This window comes from Anopheles coustani, chromosome 2 (assembly GCF_943734705.1).
Source record: "Anopheles coustani chromosome 2, idAnoCousDA_361_x.2, whole genome shotgun sequence".
Lineage (NCBI taxonomy): Eukaryota > Metazoa > Arthropoda > Insecta > Diptera > Culicidae > Anopheles > Anopheles coustani.
The window spans coordinates 35,970,721-35,990,897 of NC_071289.1; the positions used below are offsets into that span (position 1 = coordinate 35,970,721).

General features: G+C 45.6%; 2 protein-coding genes across 4 annotated transcripts in view; one reads left to right on the top strand and one right to left on the bottom strand.

Moving 5' to 3' along the window:
* Positions 1 to 20,177, bottom strand: part of LOC131262237 (protein PALS2) — a 44,878-nt gene that overhangs the window by 23,326 nt on the left and 1,375 nt on the right. The window lies entirely within an intron of this gene.
* LOC131262238 (protein ovarian tumor locus-like) lies at positions 17,041 to 20,087 on the top strand. 2 transcript variants are annotated; one of them, XM_058264200.1, is made up of 7 exons: positions 17,041 to 17,416; positions 17,567 to 17,664; positions 17,732 to 17,889; positions 17,957 to 18,471; positions 18,539 to 19,096; positions 19,178 to 19,628; positions 19,712 to 20,087. In XM_058264200.1, exons 1-7 carry the CDS (start codon positions 17,174 to 17,176, stop codon positions 19,789 to 19,791), a joined length of 2,103 nt encoding a protein of 700 aa, XP_058120183.1. In that variant the 5' UTR covers positions 17,041 to 17,173; the 3' UTR covers positions 19,792 to 20,087. The 2 variants fall into 2 exon arrangements, with proteins under 2 accessions (XP_058120183.1, XP_058120184.1); XM_058264201.1 differs by having other exon boundaries at positions 18,605 to 19,096.

The window sequence follows — 20,177 nt, forward strand, 5'->3', positions numbered from 1 at the left end:
AACTTAAGCGGCTTCTCAACCAAGGAGGGTTTCCCATCCGCAAATGGTGCTCAAACTCGCCGGAGTTTCTTGAGCATATTCCAGTAGAAGAGCAAGAAAAAGCCATCCCAATGGCCGAACGAGGAGTGAACCAGGCGATAAAGGTGCTTGGGTTACTCTGGGACCCAAAAGCAGATCATCTATATATCGCGCACCAGCCGAAGCCAGTCGCAACAGCTGACCAAAGGGTTACGAAGCTCATCATTTATTCGGAAGTAGCCAAATTCTTCGACCCTCTGGGGTTAGTGTCTCCGGTCATCGTGTTGGCTAAGCTACTCATTCAACGTCTTTGGAAGCTGAAAACTGACTGGAACGACCCCATCGACGAAGGATCGATGAAACAGTGGCAAGAACTCCAACCATCCTTGCAACACCTGCATCGCATCCAGACTCAAAGGTGCGTCACATTTGAGGGAGCAACGTCGTACGAGCTGCACGGATTTTCCGACGCCTCAAATGTGGCCTACGGGGCTTCTATATACCTACGAAGCCTGTTTCCTGATGGTTCAGCGAAGCTATGTTTGCTCACTAGCAAATCCAAACTGGCTCCACAGCACGACGTTTCCATCCCACGCAAAGAGTTGTGCGCCGCTCTTCTCCTCACCCGGTTAGTACAAAAGATTTTGCCAGCCATGAATTTGAAGTTCCAAGAAATTGTGCTGTGGTGTGACAGCACAATTGTTTTAGCCTGGATCAGAAAACCATTGAATCAGCTGCAGCTATTCGTCCGAAACCGAATTGCGGTAATCCAGAAACACACGGAAGAGTGTCGATGGGAATATATAAGGTCTCATCACAACCCAGCTGACATCGTTTCGAGAGGCATGCTACTAGAAGCCTTCGAAACCAACAACCTTTGGTGGAGCGGACCCAATTACCTTCATGAGGCGAACTATATGGTTAATCCAGCAGATCCTGTTCCTGAGGACGAACTTCCCGAATTGAAAGGAGTGATGGCCAACCCAACCGTGACTATTGAACCATTTTCATTTTTTGAACGGTTTAGTTGTTTTCGGACGGTTCAGAGAATCATGGGATACGTTCTCCGGTTTGTGGAAAATTGTAGAAGACCGCCAACCCAACGAAATACCTGCCAGTATTTAACGATTCCCAAGTTGCGCCGTTCTACTGAAGCCATCATCCGTGTCACCCAACTCATCCATCTTGACGACGAAATCCAGCGAGCAGTGAAAAACGAACCCTCGAAGAAGTTTGCAAACCTTCGTCCAATCTACTCTGAAGGTTTGCTCCGTGTGGGAGGCCGTCTGGATCGGTCTCTTCTACCCTTCGAAAGCCGCCATCCTATCATTCTACCAAACAAGGATCCAGTTATTCGTCTTATGGTTCGACAAATGCATGTGGAGTTACTTCATGTGGGACAAACCGGCTTGATGAACGCCCTACGTCAACGATATTGGCTGTTGAACGCACGCTTCACGATTCGGTCTATCACCCGAAAATGCATCACCTGCTTCAAGACCAACCCAGCCCCCGTAAGCCAGTTGATGGGTAACCCGCCAGCCGTCAGAGTGACGCCATCACCACCGTTTGCAGTTACCGGAGTGGACTACGCCGGTCCAATTTTCATCAAGCAAGGTGTTCGTCGTCCAGCAATGATCAAGGCATACATAGCAGTCTATGTGTGTATGGCAACAAAGGCAGTTCATCTAGAAGCAGTGTCTGATTTAAGCACAAATGCGTTCATTGCATCTCTCAAGCGGGTTATCAGTCGACGAGGAATGATGCAGCAGATTCACTCGGATAACGCAACAAATTTCCGAGGCGCAAAACACGAGCTACATGAATTGTTCCAACAATTCCGAAACCAGCAAACCCAGGACACCATCCAAAGTTTTTGCCAGTCCCGAGAAATTGAATGGCATTTCATCCCGCCAGATGCCCCTGAGTTCGGAGGTCTTTGGGAAGCTGCGGTGAAATCAGCAAAAACTCATCTCAAACGCATCGTAGGCAACACCAAACTCACCTTCGAGGAGTTATCTACCGTCATCACCGAGATCGAAGCTGTACTAAACTCACGACCACTCTTCAGTATTTCTAACGATCCCGCGGACCCCCAAGTGATCACGCCCGCTCACTACTTAATCGGTCGACCACTCACGGCTTTGGCGGAACCATCTCTACAAGACACCAAGGCGACTCGACTGACTAGATGGCAACACCTCCAGCTTATGCGTGAGCATTTTTGGCGTGCATGGCAGCGAGACTACTTGAATACGCTGCAACCGAGGAAGAAAAATCTACGCAGCCTGCCGAATGTTCGCGAAGGAATGATCGTCCTCATCCATGATCGACATCAGCCGCCGCTCCATTGGAAGATGGGGAGAGTGGAAGCAGTATACCCTGGTGAAGACGGCCTCGTACGAGCGATTGATGTATTCGTAGACGGAGCAACATATCGGCGACCCATAACAAAGATTTCATTATTGCCCATAGAAGAGTAAGAGTAACCAAGAAATATTGAGTAGCCTCAACGGGGGGTGTATGTTCCGTCTAGATCGGAAGTTACGGAACGCCTAAAGGTAGGCAATATAGTTTAGATCCAAACCTGTAGAACAGAGTACAGAATAGAACTGTAAACCACGAAACGATATGAAAGACGTAGCACAAACGATCAATAACCAAATTACAGCGATAAGAACTGTTCATCGCTAGCCCAGCATTGTACAGAACTAGGATACAAAGCAGTAGTTAGTATTTAGGTATCACTATAGTAGCATCGTATCGTGGGATGCCTTGAGGTTACGAAACTGTTGAAATACATGGAGAACTTGGAATAAAGAAGCATAGGCATTATTTATCAAGGCAATTAGATCCGAAACGGAATCCGACCCACGGTAGTTCTATTTGGACACCTTTTTGCCGTCTAAGTCTCCATAAGTTGGAAAGGAAGAGTACTAGTCTGTTGGCCTGCCCATCGACTTTACTGATATTTCCAGAGCGAGTAACCTCAATCCGCGGAGGTTACTTCCGAGCTCTTTCCATCCAGGCAGTGGTGGCTTCCATCCGCTGAAGTCACTCCCTGGATCCTTCCTCACGCCACGAGGAAGGTCGGTGCAAGTCTGTGTGTAAGTTCGTTCGGCCGCACACCGAACAACCCTTTTCCAACATCTAGCACCGGTCGAACATTTTGCCGGGTAATTGCCACATTCTTGTCTCGGGCGGGGTCTTAGAAATGTGACGTCCGGCGAGCGGTGAGGGGGTGTGTTGGGAAATGGCCCAGGGAAGACAAAGACTAAGCAGCTGACGGGGCAGGACCGTGCTCGAGGGATTCCGGGTGTCTGCAGCCGCAAAAGTAACGCTTCGTACACGTGGCTCGTGTGAGGGATAATAAAATGGAATCGAATAAAACCCTAGCAGCCGTTAGGGCGCCCGGGGGTGGTGACATGAAAACTACCCCGGGCTACATTTGGCGACACTAGAGTGCCACAATGTCACACAACGTGTTTCTTTGCTGATACTGTTACTATCTTAAATACTTGGGAGAAGAACACAGTGACATCAGTGCTGAAAATGAGATAGTGTTTAACTGTGTCTACAGTAGGGCATAAACCTCTCCACGCCAACCACCAACTCAAGGTTCCATAAATCGATTAACACTTTGAAGATGCTGCTGCTTGCAATAATATTTATCTTCACACATAACCGCATCCTTTCATCTGCATCATTTGCGCGTACCTTCATGAAGCGAGCGGGTGTTACGATAATAATAATCGCTCCGAACCGTTTAGTTGTTGTCTTTAAAATGCAATATTTCCTCTGCACAAATAAACATCCTTCGGTGCCCACGGTTTCCTCGGTACGCACGGGAGGGGGGTTTATGAATACATTCTTCTTCATTGCTTGTGTATCATAAAACACCCCTAACCCATAATTGTGCCACCGAGAAGTTACTGCAATTGGGATTAGCTTTCCCCGCGAACGGCTTCATCCAAGCGGCGACCACCAAGTGGCGCGCGATCCGAACGGCAAGTGATGGTTTGTTTATAACGTTTTTCATCTTTAGAATTTTCGGTGTGGGAAAAAAGGAAAAGAGAGGATGAAAAAAAATGTCTACACGTCGTACAACAACGGGGGGCAAGATCCGCGTGGAAATCCATCCGCTTCTCGAGAGGGTGGGGCGTGGGGAGAGGGGGAGTTGCGTACGGTCGTGCGGTCGTAAAAATCTTCTCCGACGATAATCCGTTTTGCACATTTTCCGGTGCACATTACTGTTCCTTTTTTTTCTCTCTCTACCCATCGCCGAACGGAGGAAAGCTGTCGTACAATTTACGATTTACGAGTAAGCCGAGCTCGTTTACAGCAAGCACGAGGTGTTGATGGTTGTATATTCTGATACTGGTGAGTCCTGGCCCAGGCCACACAACAATATTGAGGCAGCGAACGAGTCCCATGGAAGGATTCGGCTGACACTAATGCTTTAAGTTATACGAACATACGAATGCACTCGGGGCGCCGGGTGGATCTCTTTGGTGGACGACCGGGAATTAGAGTTTATGGATTGGCCTAAAGTGTTCTGGCAACTGTGGATTGAACGGCTCGGTGATGGTAAAATGTCATTTTTAGACAGCCCTCATCATAAAACCTTTTCAAGTCTATAAACATAGAACAATTTTCTTCGCAATTCTTCGTCTCTTCGTACCGAAGTGGCATTGACATAAGGCCAAAATGGATCAATTTTATATCTCCAAAGTTGTGCTCTTTTGGAAGTTCAGCCGAAAGTTTTATGCTATTTTAGTTTTAGAGCAACATAGTTTTTTATCATTTATGCGGGTCCTCGATTTGGTGAGTTATCACAAAAGGTTAATAAATACTCAGTTTATGCATTTGATTTCCTCTTTTGAGAAATTCCGTATTTTTATATTAAACTAGCAATTGGTTTGCAATCTTGTTTGAAGCTTGGTTTGCAAGAATGTTTTTTACCACATTACCAAAATTACTATACTTCAAAACATATTTTAATTTAATTTCAATCATTGCTAGTTGCACAATGAATGGTCTCGTTAATGTAATGCTAATGTAAACATTCACGGTAATTTATGTTAAGTTCTGGTCAGTTAAATAACAGTTTCAATTCAGTTATATTTTGCTCTTAGGTTCATTCTTTTGACGATTCTTCAAACATAACTGCTTTCGTACTTCATAAGTATTGAACAAACTTGAAATTAAAAACATTTGTAAAAATTACAACATTGATATCTTCTGAAGATATCTTGGTATTTTTGGGAACAGAAATTGGTACTGTAAAAGTATGTGTTAGAAAACCTTCTTTTTAAAGACGGTTTCATGATACTAATTATTTCTATCACAATTAAGATGGTGTTTGTCTTCCATTGCAAATTGGAATGCCAGAAATTGTTTAACAAATCTGTTTAAGCGAGTAACGCGAACAAAAGCAAATACAAATGTTTATTTTAGCAGGAAACATTTTCTCCTCGCCACCTTCAATTTCTCTCGACGAATAAAATGGCGTAAATTTCCTTCATTAGCCAACCTAATCGAATCCATTAAAAATGGGGTATCTTAAATTTACATTACCTCTGTAAAAACACAAATAAAATGCACGCAACGAGATGACCAAACTAACGCAACAACAAAACAACACGGGCCAAACATTATTCACAACCAAACCACTCAACTCAAGAGTGCGGTAGTAAAACCGTATTTTATACCGATTTAATTACTCGCCCATCAATTGCACACGACCGCACGGTCGACTTAGACTTTACCCTCCTTGGCCGCCGGGAAGGAAAACTAACACCCCACCGCAGCATTCGGTATTCCTTAATCAATTAAATCAAATCCCACCAGTGGTGAAAAGAAAAACAAAACCCACAAATTAAAACAAGATCCCCCCGAACCGGTTGGCCGAACGTTAAAGTAACACTTGAAAAATTGCAGATCCCAATCCGATCGGACGATCATGATGCATGATTGAAGTATGCCAGATGACGGGCCGGGAGGAAGCGGGAACGTTCGGCGTATCCATCTTCCCGGTGCAGAACAACTAGACCGATCACCGCCAAAAGCGAAAGCCGTCATCATTAGTGCGTTTTCCGCCGAAGAGGTTTTAAAGGGCCGTCGAATGGGGAGGGGGGGGGGGCGGGAAATGGGCATGGCAAGCCGTCGGTAGGTGGGGAGACATAGACTAAGCCGTCTTAGAAACGGCCAAGACACAGCAGAAAAATAGAAGTGTGGCACCAAAATAACGCGATGAATTTGTAAACGGGAAAAGTGAACCAGTGTCGGCGAATGCCAGAGCGAGACCGGATGGGGTTAGGGTCGCCCGGTGAGGGAGGTAAGAGATTTTGACCGGCATAAATTTACTTTCTATTTTCATTTTCACTTTCCTCGGACTTCCTACACCGGGCCAGCACGCAGAAGGCTTGTGAATGCGAAGAAAAAGGGCAACTTCTTACGCACGTCTTGCGAAAAAGGCATCCACCTCCTTCTCTTCGGCGGCGGGAACTTGGCCACCTCGATGGTGCGAACGGTGCAATGTGAGGTTTATAAAACCGAAAATTACTCGCGCTTCAGTCCGGACAGGTTAAGGTGTTACCATTCTTTACGCGCGGCCTTTAGTCCCACCATCCACCCATAACTTACCGTTGTCGATCTGCTTCGAGCTGTCGTAGTGCATCGAGTTCATACTGGCCAGCAGTTGGCGCTTGTCGGTGGTTTCCTTTTTGCCAAAGCGAACCATATCGTCAAACCGAGCATGGGAACGTGATCGAAGGACGAAAAGGAAGACACGGTTTGGCTTTGTTTTTAAAGGGGCACGACAGCGCTAAAGAAGTCGTATAATTGCAGGACAGGGAGGGGGCCAGGCAGCACAAACAGCCAAAGCGCACGGATATTTTTGAAAAATTATGTTTTTAAAACACTACTTGAAAATAAAATTTACACACACGTCAATTTTAATTAGCACGGCGGAGGAAAACAAAATATAATTCAAACAAACCACTAGTTACACACACAACACTGCAAATAAAAGCACTAATTTTGGGTTATCATATCCAATTAAAATGTTCTCGAAACGATTCTCTTACAAACAACCTAAAAAAAATCCACTACGATGCACATAAAACACAAAAATACACAACACCAAACGTATACAACTGTAAATCATGCTTGATATCACGAAGGATGCAGGAAGACGACACGCTCGAACCTCGCAAGCAGAACCGCTCAAAGATTAATAAACACTAATCCCGGCGAATGCTGTTGTTGAACAACTTGTGAATGTTGTTGCACCCCCTCCGAAGGATGAAATGTTTGCTTCCACGGACACGACACGACAAAGTCCCACCACCCGCAACGATCTTGATGGAAAACATATGTCCGACACACCGAGCGCTCGAACCCACTGCAGGTCACCTAAACAACACGATACACTTTCCCCCCGCGCTGTTGTGCGTATGTGTGCCAGGGAGGGAAATTGTCACCGGTTCATCTCGCGCTCAATTGAAAATTATCACTACACGGTTTCTTCTTCGTTTCTCCGCCGGCACCATATTCGCGTGCCTGTGCGTGTGTCTTTTGGCGATGAGTAAAACCCCTTTGGTGTTTTCCTGTTCCACTGCGAACTGCCCTCAAAATAAGAAGCGATTTTGTTTGCCGATTGGTTCGTTTTTTTTTTTTTTTGTTGCCCAACACCGAGACAGTCTCGAAGGATGACTTGTGGCGTCGGGCGTTTTGTGGAACCTAAAAATAAAGGAACCGTCGTCTCGCCGTCTTCCCGGTAGCGCGAATTCCCCAACGGGAGGAAGGGCTTGTGTCACACACTGGTGGTGGTGGTGGTGGTGGTGGTTGGGTCGTTCGAGAATGGGATTCCGTTAATGAGGGCGCAGTTGAGAATCGTTAACACCAGGCCACGATCGTTGTCATGGCCGCGCGGCGATGTTGATGCGTTTCTTCCCGGCGAGGATCGCGAAACCGAAGAAAGTCGACCAAACCGTGCGCGCGAGTCCCTTGTCCTTGTCTTTCGGACAGGGGGAGGGGTGGTTGTTTTTTCTCGACCTCTCTCGGTTTCGAAACCCCCCGCCCCCATCCAACCGGTCTGAGGGAAAATATCTGACGGCAAGGAACCCATCAAGAGAACAAGTAACAAATGTGCTATTCGAAACATGCCTAAAGTATAAAACAACACAATCGCATACGTCGCTAGGTGTCAAAAAGCAAAGTAAATCTCTACACTTTGCTTGCGAAAACGAGGGACAGGTTGGCAGCAAGCAAACAGAAGAAAAACGGATGCAAAGTGGGAGGTTATGTGGTTCACAACAGAAACAAAAAGGGAAGCGAGTAAGCAACCAACGTACTTTGCGCGGTGGGGGGTAGCGTATGCAAGGGGGAGTTTGAGGGGAGAATTTTTCACACTCCCGCGGCGATGCTTTTCACGCGCGAAAGCGCCACTTTAGCGCCAGCGAGGATCAAAATCACCACCGGCAATTGTGTCGTTTCCGCTTTCGGTAGACGCCAGCGGGCGGGGCGGGGTAGATTTTCCGACACGACACACTCGGCAACGCACTTGCACAAACAAAGCTTACACGAACTTGTTTTCCCGACCGCGTACTATCGTCAACTGATCGCTCTCGGACGGCGGGATGTTGTTTGACCGGCCAAGAACAGACCACCGAAAATCGCATATCCTCATCCGTGACGTCGTCACACGGATATTACGGAGAGAGTGAACGAAGGAAAACCGAGACGGAACGATACCGACTAGCCACGAGAGAAGGAAACTGTGTTCCAAGCAAAAGGGAGAAAGAAGCCGATCACAAGAGCGGCGGAAAAATTGTCTCGGGGAGAAAATCTCGGATGAAAAGCGCCGACAAACGATCAGTGACGAAAGCAACTGCGTTTTCGGAAGGGAAGGACGACGGAGGGCCGGGGCCACGAGGGGCGGAAAACACCCACCCCCGCATAACTACGGGAAAAAAATTCAAATTTTTCACTCGCACCCCATTCTTTGCTCGCTCCCCTAAGCCAAGTAACGATTTTCTTCTTCTCAATTTGAGGAAATCTGTCAGCCACGCTAGTGGTCATTTTCCTCCCCCACACCAGCTTCTCGAACGGAAATTATCGATGACGAAAAGTGTTTATATTTGACTGCTGTCGTTGGGCGAAGGGAGTGGTTGTGGGGCAATTTCGCGCGCGCACACATTCTCCTCCTCGCATAGCAAAATCAAACAACAACGTGTTTGCGATTCATTTGAAGGTAAACAATCAACCCTACGCCAGCGTTAGCGCCCGGAACTTGGTCCCCCCTCCTCTCTTCGGTGGAAAACTTCCACCGTTACCGGCCCCGGGTTGACCGGTTGGCAAGTCGTTCGATCTTCTTCCTGCCCTGACGGGGAGACGCGGCATGTTTGACATGTGTGGTAAACTAATATCGGCGAGCTAAAGCTGTCCAAAACGGCGAGCAACCACGCGCGCTCGTCCGCAGGAAGAACAAGGTCAGTCGTGTGGAAAATGTTTCTTTATTTTCCTTCGTAATCGGTATTTTCAAACATCCGATTTATCAAACAAAACGTTTTATCGCAAAAGTTTCGAGGAAAAATCATGACAAATTATCAGACTGGCAATGTGTTTTGTTTCAAATTGATGTTATGGCATTAATTTACTCTCGATTTGAATGCCTGCCGCACTTTGATAACGAAACGATGTATATTGAAAAGATTTGTAAGAAATTAAACAATTATAAATGCCTCATAAACAACGAAAAAAAAGTCTCAGACCTGAAAACATAGGATATTGTCAAACGTTTTATTTATTTCCATCGACAGAGGCAGTTGTGGGGTTCGTTTGTTTGGGTTTGTTTCGGGAAATATTAGATTTTACTCTTATTTTTATCAGATATTACGCCTTTTTATTCGCTAGTTTTGAATGCTCAAAGCTATGTTCGATTTGTTTTAAATTTGAAATACAGTTTCATTTTGCCTGCCGTTGTCAACTAGTAACTCGCATTGCAACAATTTTTGTGCTGCCCTCTGCATATGCATTTAGAGCAAACGGATGTTAATCTTGTTCTCAAAAACTCAAGAAATGGTTTTTCGTTCCCTTCAGACTACTTTAGCGCAGCGTTGAAAGAGTAACTAATGCCCCTCAACGTTCTGTTTAGCATAATTCATCCATATATATGTTCTTCTAAGCGTTTTTCATCTCTCTCTCTCTCTACATTGCTGAGGAAACATCACAGATAATGCCCCCAATAGTTCACCCCTAGCCTAGCACTCCAGTACGGGCTACAAACATCCCAGGAAAATGGGATGCTGTTCTGAGTCACCCTACGGTTTCACGTTTGCATATGTTTCCCAAGCACTGGTCAGCATCAAACGAATGTGTTGAAGTATGCATTTCTTTTTCCGTGCCGTCGTTCGCTGTTATTTTGGTTCTTCATCGACCTTCCCTATTCCAGCGGCACATCCTACTCGAATAACGCGCGTAACACGAGAACCTTGTTGTCCCTGGGCCGCTCCCGCGGCCGCTGGAAAACGTAAACATCGTCAACGAATATTTTCCTTCCACGCGGCCCCCTCCTCAATACAACCCACACAGGCACACACACACACACACCGGGTCGTGAATTAAATATGACAGAATGAATTACAATTTCTCTGACCGGGGTAAAAGAAAAATACTGGCAGAAAAATAAACCACGCATAGAACCACACCCACCACTTGCCACCAACTCCTCGGCCCGGCCTACACACAGCGGAACCAATTTCCTTTAGAAGAACGTGAAAAGTGTTTGCACTGAGGAGGCCCGGTGCTGCTCTGCATCCTTTACTTCCCATCCTCCTGGTATTGGCAGACCTGGCAAACGGATCATAAATCACCCGAGAGACGCATGATCGAGTGTGTATGACTTTCGGAGTGTTTCTAGTGGCCGCGGCGAAGAACGCTGGTGCTTGAGGAATCAACCGGTCCGGTTGATCGCATTAACGACCCAGAGACCAGTCTCCCAGATACCCCAGCCCAGACGGTGGAAATTAAAAGAGCGCGCATCGGCAGCGAGGCGCAATCTTAAATTATCCGGAAATCGCCGATAGACGGATGGGAGTTTAATTTTCTTAATCGATGTTCCTTGCACCCCGCCCTCACTTACGTGGCGTGCGTTAGTGCGATCTTGATGTCGGAGCGGTAGTGAAGGAAAAGAAAAGAAAGGCAGAGACGCTTGATTGACGTTTGCGAATTACTAACGACCAGTAGAGCTCGTCCGCTTGCTTTCCTGTGACGCATGCACACCCAATAGCTGAGGGAATATGCAACTAAATACCCTCCGATTGCATGCCCCCCCTGGCTTTCGCGGAACATTTGGAACGTATTATTATCTGGTGCACGGTGTCCGGTAACGCGAATGTTCCTGTGTCGAAGAGATAACTTTTCACCGACTTGGCTGGATCGGTTTCATATGTTTCCTGCTTGGTCCGATCGAGAAACAAATCGTTCATAACGATCGTTAAGCGAGAGGAGTTTTAATTTACGACCTGCAAACACACATTTTGAGTCACTCGAGGAAAACGGAACACTCTCAGCTGCAAGGGTCACGTGGTGACATTTATTTTCGGGAAATTGTTTCCCATCCACTTCCGAAACGATCCACGAGACAGCGTATCCGTCGTCACAGGCCGTCGGTTTGGGACCAAATGAAAACTCAATAATTACTTCGTCCTACGCATTTCACACTGCACCAAACACACATGCACACACACACGCTTACTAACTATCGCGGTCCAAGGAGAGGTTGTTGACAGAGAAGTAATTAATTTTACTACGTTACGGTTCTATGGGATGCGCGTCCCTCAACCGGCACGGGATGATCAACGGGAGTTTTCCCAATAGTACTGCATGTTCGGGAGTAAAACCGTTTCGGCATCGCTGGCGTGTTTCGTTATTCACTCTGGAAGCTGTGCAGCATCCGAGACCGATCACGCTTGGCTTGCGAGTCCGAAGTCCAGATCGCGACCGCTCGAGAACTACTGATTGGCGAATTTTGTCCGCTGGTGAAGTTCTACGGAATCGATCGACGTACAGCAAGATCGCGCTCCCAGCATCGCAACAGACAGGTTGAACAGGTTTTAAACCGCACCACGCACCCCCACCTACAACGCCACCGTGGCTTGGGTTACACCAACTCACTTCTTCTCGAGCCGCTGGATTCTGCGGCGAGAAGCCGTCTATATAGTTCCTCCACAAAAGGAACCACGGTTGGCGATCGCGATCGACGAGGGAATACGTGCGCGCGAGCGCGCCAAAGCGTACGTAGAACCAGCGCCACACTCAGACAACGATCGTGCGGGTTCAACAACACCGACACAACTGACGGCAAGCCAACGGAAGCCTCATCGTCGAGGCCCTCGGCGGCCGTCGGGAAAGTTGTCGGCAGGGAGCGTCAGAATGCGCTCCGTCGACTTTCGGACGGAGGCCGGTAAAAACCTCGCGCGGTGCGGAGTGGAGGAACTGGACCATGGGCTTCCAGCACCAACCGGGCGAGCCACATACTTTGCATGCTGGATGCACAACCGATCGTGGATGCTTCTTTTGTGTGACTCTCCTCAGACGCATACAACCACACAACGAGTGGATGGGAAAGATGTTGCGAGGCTTCACGGAATTCACTACCCGCCTTGGGGTTCACTGGCTGCTGGCAGTTACAGCGGTGGCCATCGGCCAGGTGAACACAAGGGCCCACTCACGATGCCTTCAGTAATGAACACCTCTCTCTCGAAAGGCGGAGCCCTTCAGGGCACAAAGCAAACCAACCTTAATGGACCATTCCAAACAACCCTTCACCAAACATCCAATACCAGCACCTACTCCTGATTATAACTTACGAAAGGACTTCAATTGTCTCCCTCTGCCTGTGTCCAGGGACCTCATTGCGTAAATGGAGGGAAACCACAACGCCATTACAGTGGACCTTCCCTACGGAAACCGAGGGAGAAAAACCTGCGCTCGTTCATTCACCTGCTTTCCAGGTCAGTCGTAGCACGTGGTGTCTTTTACAAACGCCGGCGCAGCCCAACCCAACCCGAGCAGGTTGGCGTTTTCGTTTGTGTTTTGGTCTGGCGTAGTAAACAGTGTGCCGTTGGAAACGCAACCATTTGTGCCGGGGGTACATCTACAGAGGCTTTGAAATGTTTGTAACGGGGTGGGGAAGTAGGGAAACATACATTACATTTCGTAACACATTCTCGAAGGGGAAATGGAAAACGGTATTGGGTCAGACAGACGATGTAATCTAGAAGGGGAATATACGATCGTGTTACCTATGGATGGTGACGTAAATCGCATGTTTAGTTTTGGAACAACAATGACAAAAAAATCGAAGTCAAATCAATATCGAACATATGTTTCTATGAATTTGATTTTATTAATATTTCCATGCAAACACTTTGTTCAACGTTAATCTTGAATTTTCTCCATCTAATGTTTAAGATATTAAGTTTATTTGAAAATGCACATTAGAAGGCATAAAAGGTATGGAAAACAAAGCAAAGGATATTTCAAGTTTGTAAAGTTTAATAAGTAATAGAGAAAATGGAAAGAAATACATCCTACGATGTGCAATCGCTTTGAAGGTATTTAAAGAAATGTCAACAAAATAAAAAGTACAACACGTATGAGACTTAATAGCATACAAGAAAGCGGGCATAAAAAAATAAACAAAGAAGTGAATCATCAATAAGTTGGAATCATTCTTGCTGCAAAACCCAAATGTTTTGAATGGATAAAAAAAATTGATAATATTGAGCAAACGTCAACAATGTAAAAAACAAGAGAAAAAAAAGTTATAAGGTCCAAGCTCAAAAAAGCACGATAAAAGTTTATAAAAGCATGTGTCAAATTTGCAAAAACCAAAACAGAAATAATCATGAAATCAATCCTTGCGCAATTGATGCGCAATTGTTTGGGGATGAATAAAAAGTTCAACAATATCAAGAACAATGTCAATGAAATAGTAGAATTCTATGCTCCACCAACGGGCTGGTTAAGATGATGTTCTAAATGTTTGAAGTTGCTGATGTTTGATCGGTATTTCTGGAATCGATGTAGTTATACGGCCACCAACTAAACGCGATAAGATAAAATTTAAAAAATAAATAGTAATCTACGAAACAGTAGGCACAACACAATAAAACTTACAGAGACCGAGGTGTTGCAGGTTGAGCGCCACGGTGGGGGTAGTAATACAGTACACCCGTTATGGAACATACATACAGTAGGCACATGGGCATCGCCATGCAATCACAAAATAGGGAAGCTGAGCGCCGTGCTGAGGGTGTGGTTGCTGCTGCTGTTGATACTCCAACTGATCCTGCAGTGCATGTTGTTGCAGCAAGTGAGACTCGTTGGCACTCGCTTCGGACCACTGTGCCTCTCCAGGAGACACCCTTTGGGGCTGTCATTTAAATTTAGAAATTAGGACTTCTGTCTTGGTTCGATGAGATACAATAAACAAGCTACCACTTACCACTGCAAATGGTGGCCAGTTCTCGTACGGTACCAGTGTCGGAGGTATGAACAGCAAAGGCATTGGTGAATTGACATCCAAAGGCACCAAATACGAATTGACGACAGCTGTTTGTGAAGGTTTTTGAATCATTTCCGATACATCGCGATCCATTTGGCACTGTCGGTTTACTACATTATCGTAGTATTGCACCTGAATTCTGCCGGGGCAGTGATTAGATGAGTGCTCCTCTTGAACATGCCTTTCCGGTTTTACGGATTTATCAAAAATTTGCCCACCTTGCAGTGTATGAAATGGGAAGGGCTCACAGAGCGCAGCAAACTGAACATTCCCCGAACCCCGAATTTGATTCATTCCTTCCCAACACATCCCTGTATCAAGCTGATTGGAAATGGGCTCATCGTTATTAGGTGTATGGTCACCTTCCCGTTCCGTTTGGTATGGGTTTGCCGGAAGTGTCGTTCTCCACACGTCAAATTCGACGTTACGATACATGTAGGTATCAAGCGCCTTAGCCGCCTTGAAGGTAAACGGCATGACTCCTTCGTTTAGCAGCTGGCGTACACACGAAATGTTCCGCTCCATCAGCAACGGATTTGGTTTTCTACCATTCCTCCAACAGAATGTTTTCCTTGAAAGTCCGTATCTGTGGTACCCTGCGTCGTTGCCGTGCTCCAAGAAAAAGCGTCGCACCTTGGTGAAATTCACGTTGTTGTGAAATTTGCACAGTTGAAAGTTTGACAAAATACACTTGGTATTATCGCGTCTGCCTAATACGAGCTGCCGACCATCTCCGGTAATGGCAATGGGTCGCCCTTCATGATCCTTCCCATAGGATGTAGTGATGTTTTTCGGATCGTACAACATACGCTCTACAGCGTACTCCACATCAGGTATTTGAAACACTCCTTTGTACAAAACCTCGTACACCAGAGCTGTAGAGAAGCATAATGAAAGCAATTTTAGACATCAACACAGAACAGTTCTTTTCCCTCAACTTACATTGACAGAAGGCTGCCTCTTGCATATGCTCTAACGGGTACACCGAATCAAAGTGGTTTGCCCGACAAACGAACAGTCTCCAGACTTTCTCGGCCCGGTCTGTATTCCGGTAATACCAACGGCCAGTCGTAAACGGCTCATAAATGACAACATCGGCTCTGCAACGAATGTGGATACATTAGAACTCTTCATCATAGTCCAGCCCCGTTGGATTCCAATACTTACTTGTAGAACATTGCCAACGCCGTCAACTCCAACAACGAGCCGTACGTACACGTTAATGCCAGGTTGGCCAAGTATGCTGTAAAAGATCCTTTTACCAGCTGCAATACATAGTGAAACATGCGACTTGTTTTTAACAACACAAAAAGTAATGGTTTCCAAGCTTCTACTTTGAAAGGGAATTACGGAACGTATGGCTATCTAGAAATGACACGTCCCTTTACGTAGGGTATGCGATATTGAGGTTACGGTTCGAGGCAAGAAAGCCTAATTCTAATATTAAGCATTGTCGTACAGCACCTACCTTGGCAAACAACTGCTTATTTTTTCGCATAAATTCCACGCAGATTTGGCGGACACTATCATGGTACATCTGAATGCCATGCTCATATTCCGACACCACTCGAAACAGGCAGGTAGAGTTTAGTGCAATATGTTTACGATAGTATCCTAGGTTTTCGAGGAAACGAGATTCCGCTTCGGGCGTTTTCAGGCTTCCGCAAGAAAACTCACGGTGCATTCTTAAATCGTTTAATTTTAATCACATGTAAGAGAAACTTGAGAAAAATACACTATACTGGTTATATTTAAAATAATTGCATAAGTGTAAAGACACAACGCACGTTTTACACGGAAACCACGACGCACAGCACGAAGCGACTTGGAGCTGTTGTTTTTCACGTTAAATTGATTCTGCGCTGAAGAGGTGACAGTTGTCAGTTGTTACTTTTTCAATTCAAATGTTTCCCGAGAAGAACCAGTATTGAGAGTTTCGCTATTTCATCAACGATTTTATGGTGCTCAAGTTTTCTCGTGTTTTCTTTCCACAAATTCGACCATTTTTGCAACATTCACATGAATTAATAGCGTATTTTTCTACAAGCATTGCACTGAAATCTCCATAGCCACCTCAGTACAATAATGTACGATCAGAGGCAGATCATTGGAGACGAGACTTAAGTCCCAACCACTGGTCGAAATTATCAACGGGAATATCAAGGTGAATATATAACCGAGCGTTTAAATACCTTGACCAAACAATAAACATCAATTTAAATTTTAGCTAAAAGCGTAAAAAAGCGAAATCTCTCGTAATGAACTCCACTGTGAAGTCAGTTATTGACAAATTTACTATTTACAAAATAAACTTTTTAGAAATTTACCGTGTGAAAAACGACATCGCACTTTGAAACTGCTTCAAAACCGTTTGCTTGCTAACAAATCCCCACGGAAAAAGAGTGACAACTGACGGCTGTCATATTTTCCGCCCGGTTGGTATCCAAGTCACTCCGTATTGTGCGCTTCAATATTAGTGAAAATATACGTTCTTATAATTCACGAACCTTATTGATACACCAGAAAGGTGTAGTTTACAGACGCTTTACTTGAATGTGACTACTAACAAACGTTTTAACTATGGCAACGAATAACTCCACACGACATGAGCAGCGAGCCTTCGCCTCCGGTAGCCGGCAAACGCCGGACGTTGATGATCAATTCATCGAAAAGCTGGGATACTATCGCAAGCACACGGCCACAGACTCTACCTGCCTGTTTCGAACGGTGGCGGAGCAAGAACATGGCGTTCAGATGTACCACGAAAGTGTACGTCGGATTTGTGTGGCATTTATGCGGGGAAATAAGCATTTATTCGCCAAAGTAAGCAATGTAGGACATAGAGTTAATACGACGCGCACCCTAACCTCAATATCGTCCCGCAGCTAAAGTTACTCAGTCGTATCATTTCTATATTGCAATAACACCAATAACCCACTTTCAACATCATCACGGTTGCCCTTTTTTTTTCAGTTCGTGAAAGGACCTTTTACAACTTACTTGGCTAACCTGGCTTTAACGCGTACGTATGGCTCGTTGTTGGAGTTGCGGGCGTTGGCAATGTTCTACAAGTAAGTATTGGGATCCAACGGGGCTGAACTATGATGATGAGTTCTAATGTATCCGCAATCGTTCCAGAGCCGATGTTTTCATTTATGAACCGCTTTCGACTGGCCGTTGGTTTTACCAGAATTTGGACGGGTCTGAGAAAGTCTGGAGACTGTTCGTTTGCCGGGCAAACCACTTTGATTCGGTGTACCCGTTAGAGCATATGCAAGAGGCAGCCTTCTGTCAATGTAAGTTGAGGGAAAAGAACTGTTCTATATTGATGTCTAAAATTGCTTTCATTATGCTTCTCTACAGCTCTGGTGTATGAGGTTTTGTACAAAGGAGTGTTTCAAATACCTGATGTGGAGTACGCTGTAGAGCGTATGCTGTACGATCCGAAAAACATCACTACATCCTATGGAAAGGATCATGAAGGACGACCCATTGCCATCACCGGAGATGGTCGGCAGCTCGTATTAAGCAGACGCGACAATACCAAGTGTATTTTGTCAAACTTTCAACTGTGCCACTTCCACAACAACGTGAATTTCACCAAGGTGCGACGTTTTTTCTTGGAGCACGGCAACGACGCAGGGTACCGATTGTACGGGCAGTTTAGCGGAAGCAACTACCAAGTAAGGGCTGGTAGAGTACCGAATCCTCTGCTGATGGGCCGGGACATTTCGTGTGTACGCCAGCTGCTAAACGAAGGAGTCATGCCGTTTGCCTACAAGGCGGCGAAGGCGCTTGATGCCTATATTTATCGTAACGTCGAGTTCGACGTCTGGAAGCTCGCAAACATGACAAAAACTTGTGAAACGATATACCGGGTAAGTGTAGGTAACCTCACAGTTCGGAATTTAAAACTTATTTCTAACACTTATCTTCATTATGTAGAACGGAAGGAAATACCTTTACCAATCCAACAATTCCCTTAAGGTGTGTCGCATTGAGAACATTCAGTTTGAAAAAGGAACACGTATGGTACGAATGAGTCAAACTCACGGTTTGGTAAATGTTCAGCTAGCGTCGCTAAAGCCGTACCCTTTCGCTACTCTGCATGGAGGACATATTCCTGGAAAAGCGATGAAACTCGAAGGGCAAGCTGAAATAGAGCAGTCGTCTTTTAATGACCGCAGCGAACGAGTCCAAGTAAAATACTACGACGCTGTAGTAAATCGATCAAGCCAAAGGGAACACGCTGCATCCGGAGGGATAGAAAAACCTTCACTAACAGCTAACTACTCCGGCAATACGAATTGGGCGCCTTGGAATAACAATGTACCAATGCCCATGCCGTTGATGCTACCTCCCCCGGTACCGTACGAGAACTGGGCATCATCACCCGTTGGAGCCTTGGGAGGGCATTTCGTTCCGACAACACCAGACACCCAAATGTGTCCACCAAATTACGATCTTGAAGGACGTCTAACCGGTGGTTCATGTTTTGCAGTGGTAAGCCCTTGCCTTTATTTATTTTAGCGATTCAGACGAAGGCAAACTTTTGATGTGTTTATTTCTAATTCTGCATTATAGTCCCAGCGAGTATCTCCTAGTGGGGTACAGTTGTACGAGGTGAATGATTCCCCGACTGACGAGGAACTACACCTCCTGCAACAGGAACTCATGCAACAGTCTCATTTGGCGCAACAACGTCAGCTGCAGGAACACGTGTTGCACCATCAGCAAGAGCAGATGCAATTCCAGTTACAAAATCAACAGCAGCAGCCGCAATCACATCCACATCATCAGCACGGCGGTCAACTACCGTTTTCTGTCTTTTCGTTCCAACATCATAGCAATTGCCCGGTGCAGAACTCTATGTACGGAATGTTGGTGTATGTTGATTCCTCCCAGCAGCATCAATTGAGCCAAGCCGCCGCTGTTGGCTATGAACCGGTTTCGTGTGCCGGTCCGACACATTACATACCGGGTGTTTTTCATTATCACCCGTACAGTGGCGCTGATCCTGTTGCCGCGGGTCCATGTAAGTTGGATTTTTTTACTACTGTTTCGTAGATATATAATGTAGAGTATTTACGTATGCTTTCTCAAATTCGACCACTGCAGTTGCTGGCCAATCCGTCATGATGCCGTACAACAACATGGATTTGGAAAATGCCTACGGATATCCCGGAAACAATTTTTAGCATATCCTTATAATCGCTCAGGTGGTGGGTGAAAGGGTAACTTGTTTACTTTTATATTATTAACATTTCTTTCCTTTTGAATGCTTAGTATTCGTTTTACATTTTCTATGTTTCACTGCTTTCAAATTTTGCTAATGGACTTGCTTGCAAGCCTTCGATATTCTTCAAATTTAGAAACATATTAGCATTTTTATTTTTTCACACGTATTCTAATACTCTTTTTTAATTATCATATATCTATGTGCTTAAAACTTGTTTTGTCGATAAACAATAAAAGCATTGGCAAAAAAGACGTCCTCTTTCATACTCAAGCGAGTCGAGCCGTCTACTGGAAATGGCTAGCTTAAGATTCATTTTTAAATTAGTGGTTGTTGTGCTTAAATGAA

What these genes read in the sequence shown, in the direction of transcription:
- LOC131262238 (XM_058264200.1), top strand. Translation starts at nt 17,174, where the DNA reads ATGGCAACGAATAACTCCACACGACATGAGCAGCGAGCCTTCGCCTCC. An exon ending in GCGTTGGCAATGTTCTACAA is followed by an intron (nt 17,665 to 17,731) that starts GTAAGTATTGGG and finishes CAATCGTTCCAG; the next exon opens with AGCCGATGTTTTCATTTATG. An exon ending in TCCTGTTGCCGCGGGTCCAT is followed by an intron (nt 19,629 to 19,711) that starts GTAAGTTGGATT and finishes CGACCACTGCAG; the next exon opens with TTGCTGGCCAATCCGTCATG.